Consider the following 10,488-nt stretch of genomic DNA (forward strand, 5'->3'; position numbering starts at 1 on the left):
CACACACATAAATCCCGACCTTGTCCAGGCACATGCTAAACAGAACAGACCCTGACTACTTCAGACACGGCTGAGGTAGCCCCATTTCAGGCAAACAAATTAGCTATAGTCCATAGCAACCACTGATACTTGCAGTTTGGAGCACATGACTGTTATGATCTGCAACAAGTACTAAGGAAAGAAAGGGGAAAGCTGTCCCTACAGTCAGACTAAGCTGAATACCTACAATGTAGCGGGCTGCCTGTTCCTAGCGAACAGACCCGCCTTAGTCCTCGGCTAGTCTGAACGAAGACCTATAGCATAAGGGGAGGGGTCCCTAAAAGAACTAAGGACTGGAACAAAAATGGGGCACCTCCTAAACAGAGAAGTTGTTGCAGAACACAAAAAGACAAACTGACAAAAAGGTACTAGAGGACCAAGCGAACTGACAGAGAAAGGCACCGAAACACCAGGCTAGAGAAACAGTCAAACACTGAAGTCCAGCACAGCCAGAAGGGCGGAGCTGGAATATAAAGGCAGATGGTCACGTGACCGCAAAACACAAGATGGAAAAAACAAACAGGAGGGTTCTAACAATGGGCTGCGCAGACTTTTCTCAAAGAGATTCTGGCTTGTTTCTCTCTTCAACTTGAAGACACACCCAGTCTGTTCAGCTTCCCTGAGTTGAGTGCCTGAGATAAACACATAGCTTATTTATATGCAGAGTCAGCCAGGTGTACTAATCAAAGCCTGCAGAGCTAGGACTCAACAATAGCCTACTTGGCTTTGCTACATATCTCCCCCCTCTGCCCAAAGCTGAGGGCTGGTCTCCATCTGCCAACACACAGAACCTACAGGGCTTTAAATTGACCTGAACATGAGGCTCATGCTTGATGACACAAAGGTAATCTAGTAACTCCAAGAGCCTGACCCTACTCTTGTGTACAGATTTTCGGCTGTGCTGATTTTTGGACGGCGGCATAGCTCCTGCAACTTTGACACCCGCAATGTTGACTTCTGACCGGGCCGACCAGGAAGGGGTTTCAAGGGGGTCCCTAACTTTCTAGGGTTTTAGTAGGTTGCTCTAGTATATGGGAAAGGCCTTCCTTTTCCCTGGTAGGTATACTTTAGAGTTAACCTCTCCCACGTTTTCCACCACCCTGTAGCACCCCTGCCACTGTTGAAGGAACTCTCTTGTGGGCACTAAAATAAGAACCCGATCCCCAGGTAAATTGTTTCACTCAAGTTGACCAATTATACACCTTGGATTACTCCTTTTGGGCCTTGAGGAGGCACTCTTATACCTGTCCCTTCATTTTGTTCCCACAACTCAACAGATCATTATACCTGACCCCTTGCGGAAACTGACTATTGGCTCCCATTTCCTGGGAAACCCCATTTACATTTTTCTTGGTACCTTTAACTGTTAAATCTCAGAGCTGGACAGTTGTCCTCCAGGTTAGGAACATTGGCTTCAGGGGCGGCTTACTCATCCTCCTTTCTAGCCAGTACAGTGAATGATATTGAACGTTTTCATCATGGGACTGTTACCATAGCCGACTCCAGTGACTCAGCTGCCAAGTGTCTCTTGATCTGACAACTGGACTCCTATGGGGAGCTCTAAAGAGACAAGGTGTCATCACAGTCTATCCAGTATCCAGGCTTTAGAAGAGCTCGTTCTGAAGAATGGAAAAAGATAGATGTTGTAATATGTTGTCAACTTGTTCATTCCAGGCCTAGAAGACTCAGTGCTGTCCTTAATAATCATGGCGGTCATATAAAATACTAGATGTAGCAGTTTTTGATTTGGGGTGTACTAATTTTTGCCTCAACTAATTTGAGTAAAACTGAAGATTTTATAACAAAAGTTATTATCCTCACTGTCATTTTATGGGTTAAAAAATGTTCTATAAAACTTGGTCTTGTTAAAATTTTGCAAATTGCTTGTGTTTAGTGAGATATTGATTAAAATCTTACTCTTTAAAGGGGGTGTATTCATTTATGCTGAGTACTGTATACATCACATAGGATACACTAAGACTGCTGCATTCATCACATAGGAAACACTGAGACTGTTGTATATACATTACATAGGATAAATTCAGTAAGACTCTGTTGTATATACACATCACATAGGAGACAATGAGACTGCTGCATACATCACATAGGAAACACTGAGACTGTTGTATATACAGTACAGACCAAAAGTTTGGACACACCTTCTCATTTAAAGATTTTTCTGTATTTTCATGACTATGAAATTTGTACATTCACACTGAAGGCATCAAAACTATGAATTACCACATGTGGAATTACAGTGCCTACAAGTAGTATTCAACCCCCTGCAGATTTAGCTGGTTTGATAAGATGCAAATAATTTAGAGTCTTCAAACTGCAAACGAGAGTAGGTTTTATGAACAGAAGCATAAATCTTACAAACCAAAAAGTTATGTTGCTCAGTTGAATTTTATTAAATTTTAAACATAAAAGTGTGGGTCAATTATTATACAACCCCTATGTTTAATATTTTGTGGAATAACCCTTGTTTGCAATTACAGCTAATAATCGTCTTTTATAAGACCTGATCAGGCCGGCACAGGTCTGTGGAGTTATCTTGGCCCACTCCTCCATGCAGATCTTCTCCAAGTTATCTAGGTTCTTTGGGTGTCTCATGTGGACTTTATTCTTGAGCTCCTTCCACAAGTTTTCAATTGGGTTAAGGTCAGGAGACTGACTAGGCCACTCCAACACCTTGACTTTTACCCTCTTGAACCAGGCCTTGGTTTTCTTGGCTGTGTGCTTTGGGTCGTTGTCTTGTTGGAAGATGAAATTACGACCCATCTTCAGATCCTTGATGGAGGAGTGGAGGTTCTTGGCGAAAATCTCCAGGTAGGCCGTGCTATCCATCTTCCCATGGATGCGGACCAGATGGCCAGGCCCCTTGGCAGAGAAACAGCCCCACAGCATGATGCTGCCACCACCATGCTTGACGGTAGGGATGGTATTCTTGGGGTCGTATGCAGTGCCATCCAGTCTCCAAACGTCACGTGTGTGGTTGGCACCAAAGATCTCGATCTTGGTCTCATCAGACCATAGAACCTTGAACCAGTCTGTCTCAGAGTCCTCCAAGTGATCATGAGCAAACTGTAGACGAGCCTTGACATGACGCTTTGAAAGTAAAGGTACCTTACGGGCTCGTCTGGAACAGAGACCATTGCGGTGGAGTACGTTACTTATGGTATTGACTGAAACCAATGTCCCCACTGCCATGAGATCTTCCCGGAGCTCCTTCCTTGTTGTCCTTGGGTTAGCCTTGACTCTTCGGACAAGCCTGGCCTCGGCAGGGGAGGACACTTTCAAAGGCTGTCCTGGCCGTGGAAGGCTAACAGTAGTTCCATAAGCCTTCCACTTACGGATGATGCTCCCAACAGTGGAGACAGGTAGGCCCAACTCCTTGGAAAGGGTTTTGTACCCCTTGCCAGCCTTGTGACCCTCCACGATCTTGTCTCTGATGGCCTTGGAATGCTCCTTTGTCTTTCCCATGTTGACCATGTCTGAGTGCTATTCACAAGTTTGGGGAGGGTCTTAAATAGTCAGAAAAGGCTGGCAAAAGAGATCTTTAATCCACACATGTGAAGCTCATTATTCTTGGTGCCTGAACTACTTCTTAATACTTTTGGGGGACCAAACAGAATTCTTGTGGTTTGAGGGGTTGAATAATAAATGACACTCTGAATTAACTTTTAACGTTTAAAAAAACAAAAACAAGAAAAAACAAAAACAAAATATGCTGCAGTGCATTTCCCACTTCCAGGCTGATCTACAGTACAAATGTCACAATGCCAAGTTAATTACGCATGTGTCAACCAGCTAAATCTGCAGGGGGTTGAATACTACTTGTAGGCACTGTATATACTTAACAAAAAAGTGTGAAACAACTGAAAATATGTCTTATATTCTAGGTTCTTCACAGTAGCCACCTTTTGCTTTGATGACTGCTTTGCACACTCTTGGCATTCTCTTGATGAGCTTCAAGAGGTAGTCACCGGAAATGGTCTTCCAACAATCTTGAAGGAGTTCCCAGAGATGCTTAGCACTTGTTGGCCCTTTTGCCTTCACTCTGCAGTCCAGCTCACCCCAAACCATCTCGATTGGGTTCAGGTCTGGTGACTGTGGAGGCCAGGTCATCTGGCGTAGCACCCCATCACTCTCCTCCTTGGTCAAATAGCCCTTACACAGCCTGGAGGTGTGTTTGGGGTCATTGTCCTGTTGAAAAATAAATGATGGTCCACCTAAACGCAAACCGGATGGAATAGCATGTCGCTGCAAGATGCTGTGGTAGCCATGCTGGTTCAGTATGTCTTCAATTTTGAATAAATCCCCAACAGTGTCACCAGCAAAGCCCCCCCACACCATCACACCTCCTCCTCCATGCTTCACTGTGGGAACCAGGCATGTAGAGTCCATCCGTTCACCTTTTCTGCGTCGCACAAAGACACGGTGGTTGGAACCAAAGATCTCAAATTTGGACTCATCAGACCAAAGCACAGATTTCCACTGGTCTAATGTCCATTCCTTGTGTTCTTTAGACCAAACAAGTCTCTTCTGCTTGTTGCCTGTCCTTAGCAGTGGTTTCCTAGCAGCTATTTTACCCTGAGGGCCTGGTGCACAAAGTCTCCTCTTAACAGTTGTTGTAGAGATGTGTCTGCTGCTAGAACTCTGTGTGACATTGACCTGGTCTCTAATCTGAGCTGCTGTTAACCTGCGATTTCTGAGGCTGGTGACTCGGATAAACTTATCCTCAGAAGCAGAGGTGACTCTTGGTCTTCCTTTCCTGGGGCGGTCCTCATGTGAGCCAGTTTCTTTGTAGCGCTTGATGGTTTTTGCAACTGCACTTGGGGACACTTTCAAAGTTTTCCCAATTTTTCGCACTGACTGACCTTCATTTCTTAAAGTAATGATGGCCACTCATTTTTCTTTACTTAGCTGCTTTTTTTGCCATAATACAAATTCTAATAGTCTATTCAGCAGGACTATCAGCTGTGTATCCACCAGACTTCTGCACAACACAACTGATGGTCCCAACCCCATTTATAAGGCAAGAAATCCCACTTATTAAACCTGACAGGGCACACCTGTGAAGTGAAAACCATTTCCGGTGACTACCTCTTGAAGCTCATCAAGAGAATGCCAAGAGTGTGCAAAGCAGTCATCAAAGCAAAAGGTGGCTACTGTGAAGAACCTAGAATATAAGACATATTTTCAGTTGTTTCACACTTTTTGTTAAGTATATAATTCCACATGTGGTAATTCATAGTTTTGATGCCTTCAGTGTGAATGTACAATTTTCATAGTCATGAAAATACAGAAAAATCTTTAAATGAGAAGGTGTGTCCAAACTTTTCGTCTATACTGTACATTACATAGGATAAATTCACTAAGACTCTGTTGTATATACACATCACATAGGAGACATTGAGACTGCTGCATTCATCACATAGGAAACACTGAGACTGTTGTATATACATCATACAGGATAGATTCACTAAGACTCTGCTGTATATTCATCACATAGGAAACAATGAGACTGCTGTATACATAGACTGCTGCATATACAGCAGGTGAAAAAAGTATTGAACACGTCACTCATTTTCTAAGTAAATCTAATTCTAAAAGTGCTATTGACATGAAATTCTCACCAGATGTCGGTAACAACCCATCCAATCCACACAGGCAAATAAATCACACATAGATGTCCATAAATTATGCGTAACAATGAGAAATGACACTGGGAAAAAGTTTTGAACACACAAAGAAAGAGAGGAGAAAAATGCCCTAGAAAGTCATGATACAAGCTGGAACTGATTTAGCCTGGCACTCTCTTTTCCTTACTGACTTATTTAATTCTGTCTGGACTCCATTCGCTTCAATGTTTTAGCATTTTTTTTTTGCTACTACACACTCATGGGATCCAACACTTAGCCGCACATAAGACAATGAAGGCTGATGCATATTCCAGTATTTCAGCCTGCATTGACTTGTATGTGGAGCGGCGCCTCAGTTGTTGAACATCAGTGAATTAGTGAAACAACAAATGATGAATACGCACCAATTTCCTCATCCGTAAATGTAATACATTGGAAAGTTTTCATTCTGTCACTTTCGTTTCAGAGATTGTTCCCATCGTTGTCCTCACTCATTGGAATCACGAGAACTACACCGAAGTTGAAGCTATGTTCAGGGACATCGGAGTCGAGAAGATTTTTGCCATTGAAAATTATACAGCTGAAAATCCAGTAAGAAAAAGGGAAACTCACGAGGCGGTGATGGAGTTTCTCTACGAAGTCATCAGTGATGCCCAGTTCCGAGCCAACTACCCCCGGGACGCGGACGAGGAGATGAGTGAACGGAAGATATTTGTACTGAATTATGTTCACCAAAGGGAAATCAAGGTTCGTGGAACAAATCTAGGAAGACAGAAAGACGTGGAGAACGTTTAGATGGAGCAGACCTTCAGACTATGGCAAAAAGAGGGAGGAGGCAAAAAAATAGTGACTTATATAAGGAAAGAATGGAGAGAACGCGACAAGAGTTCAAGAGACCGAGAATACGGGATGAGTTTGAATTTCAAGAGAGAATGAAAAAAATGGTAAAGGAAAAAAAGGAAATAAAAACAAGAAAAGCCAATAATATGAAAATATCATCTGCATGGTGCAGATGGGAGGACAGTGGTGCGCACTATGCACTTTATGGCAGGATTATGCCTCTGTGTGATGTTCCATAATGTATAAATAAGTGGTGAATACAGTGATTCATCCTAAGAGCAGGCTATGGATATAAAAGGACAAATTTAATGAAAAAAAATGCTGATATTGGAAATCCATCAGAGCCAATGTCTACGAAGGGATTTTTTGCTGAAAACATTTATTGTGACTGTTTCTTAATGGAGTTTGTAAAAAAACAACAACTCAAAATCAGCTATGTATGAACATAACTAAATAAAAAAAACAGAAAATATTCAATTGTATGATAATCCCCAGCCTCTAAAGGAGTGGAGCGATCATTCAGCTATTAGTGATACATGCTATGATAGTTGGTCACTGGTACGGGCCCTATGGCTACTACTGGCCAAATGACGCTTGCCATCCTCTGGAGTGTAGTGTGAAAGGTGCATGTCATGTAGATGGGCGACGGACTGAAGTTTTAGACACTATCACCTTTATTACAACTGGTTCTATAATTTGATTGCATTTTTATGCAATTTACACTAATTGTATGTATTTAAATAAAATCAGTGGATCTCCAGTCTCTTGTATAAGTTTTCTGTCTCCAGAGCCATATCTGGAGGCCATTTTTTATTTACTGTTTATTAGCTCCCATGTGAGTGTGGGCCATCATATGGCTATTCTGACCTCAGTCTGTATAGACTTTTTTCTTCGTGGATTAAACCTCACAACTATGGCTATAACCTGCACAAGACTGAGGCGCGTTAGGAAGGAGGAGAGTGTTGGTGTAGACCAGAAGGGTGGTCGGGTGACCTTCTGTAGGACAAGTCCTTGCTTTTCCCTGTGTCAGTCTCCTATCATTAGGGATACATGCTGTGATTAGGGACACAGCTGCTACCACTTATTATTATAGTGCAGCTAACGCTTATAAACAAGGCAGTGAATGGAAGCTCCTAACGTTACGACCTTCTGTGACCGCCATCAAATTCTTTACAATGAGTGATGATTAAGAAGCGTTATATACAGTTGAAACCAGAAGTTTCCATCCACTATATAAAAAGACACATCTGCATGTTTTTCTCAATATCTGACATCAAATCAGACTAAACCTTTCTTGTTTTAGGTCACTTAAGATTACCATAATTTTTAATATTTGCCAAATGCCAAAATAATGAGAGAGAGAGAAAGTTTTAAGGTATTTTTATTACTGAAAAGTCAGAAGTTTCCATCCATTTCATCAGTATTTGGTACCATTGCCCTTAAACTGAATGCCTTGGGTGAAACGTTTGGGATATCCTTCCACAAGCTTCTCACAATAGTTGGTCGAAATTTGGGCCGATTCCTCCTGACAAAACTGGTGTAACTGATCCAGGTTTGTAGGTTGTCTTGCTCACACCGGCCTTTTCAGCTATGCCCATAAATTTTCAGTAGGATTGAGATCAGGGCTTTGTGATGGCCTCTCCAAAACATTGACTTTGTTATCCTTCAGCCACTTTGTTACCATTTTAGTATGCTTCGGGTCATTGTCCATTTGGAAGACCCATTTCCGCCCAAGCTATAACTTCCTGGCTGTCTTGAGATGTTGCTTCAGTATTGCCACATAATCTTCTTTTCTCATGATGCCATCCATTTTGTGAAGTGCACCAGTCCCTTCTGCAGCAAAACAACTCCACAATATGATGCTGCCACCCCCGTGTTTCACAGTTGGGATGGTGTTTTTAGGCTTCCAAGCTTCTCCCTTTTTCCTCCAAACATAACGATGGTCATTATAACCAAAAAGTTAAATTTTAGTTTCATCAGACCACAGGACGTCTCCAAAAATTAAGGTCTTTGTTCCTGTGTGCATTTGCAAACATTAATTTGGCTTTTTTATGTTTCTTTTGGAGTAATGGCTTCTTCCTGACACAATCTTACCAGCTTCCGCCATCATCTTCACAAGGTCTTTTGCTTTTATCCTTGGGTTGATATGCACATGTCAGACCAAAGCATGTTCATCTCTGGGACACAGAACTCATCTCCTTCCTGAGCGGTATAATGGCTGGACATTCCCATCTTGTTTGTACTTGCGTATATTGTTTGTACAGATGATCGAGGCACCTTCAGGCATCTTGAAATTATACCCAAGGATGAACCAGACTTGTGCAAGTCCACAATTATCTTCCTGATATCTTGTCTGATTTCTTTAGACTTTCTCATGATTAGTGATGAGCGAACATGCTTGCCACTGCTCCGAACTCTCCCGAGCATCACGGTGGTCGACAGGCTCGGCGAGTATTTACGGGTTGCTCAGCGGGAACTCGGGTCCCCTCCCTGCATGTTTGTCGCTCTTTAGAGAGCCAATGAACATGCAGGGATTGCTTGCCACACACTGTAATGTCGCAACCATGTTGGTTGTAGCATTACAGGGATTGGCTGGCCGCACAGCGTCATCAGGTCTATATCAGACCTGGCGCCGCCATGCTCGTCACAGTCTACCCCAGAAACAGGCCGAGAAGGGAGAGCTGCTGCTGAGTCAGGGAGAGATTTGCTTGTTTATAGTTAGTATAGGTATTCCACAACATATATATATATATATCCATCAGTACTAACAGTCCTTCTGAGGACTAATCCAGCTGCAAATATATACAGCGCAAGAGAGTCCATTGATGTCCTGTTAGTATAGGTATTCCACAACATATACATACAGTTATATGAAAAAGTTTGGGCACCCCTATTAATCTTAAGCTTAATGTTTTATAAAAATTGGTGTTTTTACAACAGCTATTTCAGTTTGATATATGTAATAACTGTTGGACACAGTAATGTTTCTGCCTTAAAATGAGGTTTATTGTACTAACAGAAAATGTGCAATCTGCAATCCGGCAGCTCTGTAAAACGTTTCATCCTTACCATGGTAGACTATGCTACCCGGTATCCGGAGGCAGTAGCCCTGTCCTCAATTAGGGTGGATAAGGTGGCGGACGCCCTCTTGGCCATCTTTTCGCGAGTAGGATTTCCCAGGGAGATGCTTACCGACCAGGGGACCCAGTTCATGTCACGCTTAACGGAGGCCCTATGTAAGAAAATGCAGGTGCAGCATCTGGTATCGAGCGCGTATCATCCCCAAACCAATGGTTTGTGTGAGCGATTCAACGGTACCCTCAAACAGATGTTAAAAATGCTGGTTGAGACCCAGGGACGCGACTGGGAGCGTTACCTCCCACACCTGCTATTTGCTTACAGAGGGGTTCCACAGGCCTCGACGGGGTTCTCCCCCTTTGAGCTCCTGTATGGCAGGCATGTCCGAGGACCCCTTGGGTTGATAAGGGAATTCTGGGAACAAGAGCCGAACTCCCCAGGAGTGTCCATCGTGGAGTATGTCATGCGCTTTCGTGACAAGATGCAGACCTTGACGCAGTTGGTGCATGACAACATGGCGCAAGCCCAGGCTCACCAGAAGCATTGGTACGACCAGAACGCCCGAGAGCGGACCTACCAGGTGGGTCAGCAGGTGTGGGTGCTGGTCCCCATACCAAAGGACAAGCTTCAGGTGGCCTGGGAAGGCCCGTACGTCATTCACCAACAGCTCAACCCGGTCACCTACGTGATCACTCTTGACCACGCGCGGGGTAGGCGGAAGGCTTTCCACGTTAATATGATGAAGGCTCATCAAGAACGTGGAGCCTGCGTCCTACCGGTCTGCAGCCTGCCCGAGGATGGGGAGGACGACCCCCTCTTGGACATGCTGGCCCAAGCGAAGGCCAGCGGTTCCCTAGAGGATGCAGAGATAAGCGCCTTGCTATCC

General features: G+C 43.5%; 1 protein-coding gene and 1 long non-coding RNA gene across 3 annotated transcripts in view; one reads left to right on the forward strand and one right to left on the reverse strand.

Moving 5' to 3' along the window:
• LOC141162651 (uncharacterized) overlaps positions 1–6,441 on the reverse strand; it is a 70,739-nt gene extending 64,298 nt beyond the window's left edge. For both annotated transcript variants that reach the window (XR_012250796.1, XR_012250795.1), the window contains exons 1-2: positions 6,089–6,441; positions 1,397–1,658 (exon numbers count right to left, since the gene is read on the reverse strand). This is a non-coding gene — a long non-coding RNA (uncharacterized lncRNA). The remainder of the gene's footprint in view (positions 1–1,396; positions 1,659–6,088) is intronic.
• LOC141162650 (uncharacterized) overlaps positions 1–7,811 on the forward strand; it is a 155,592-nt gene extending 147,781 nt beyond the window's left edge. Inside the window, exon 4 of the mRNA XM_073648980.1 lies at positions 6,151–7,811. Within this exon, the coding sequence (XP_073505081.1) occupies positions 6,151–6,479 (329 nt within the window). The 3' untranslated portion in view covers positions 6,480–7,811. The remainder of the gene's footprint in view (positions 1–6,150) is intronic.
• Positions 7,812–10,488: the final 2,677 nt, after the last annotated feature.

The sequence above is a fragment of the Phyllobates terribilis genome, unplaced genomic scaffold (genome assembly GCF_046119375.1).
Source record: "Phyllobates terribilis strain yellow unplaced genomic scaffold, ASM4611937v1 Scaffold_9__5_contigs__length_417890890, whole genome shotgun sequence".
NCBI lineage: Eukaryota > Metazoa > Chordata > Amphibia > Anura > Dendrobatidae > Phyllobates > Phyllobates terribilis.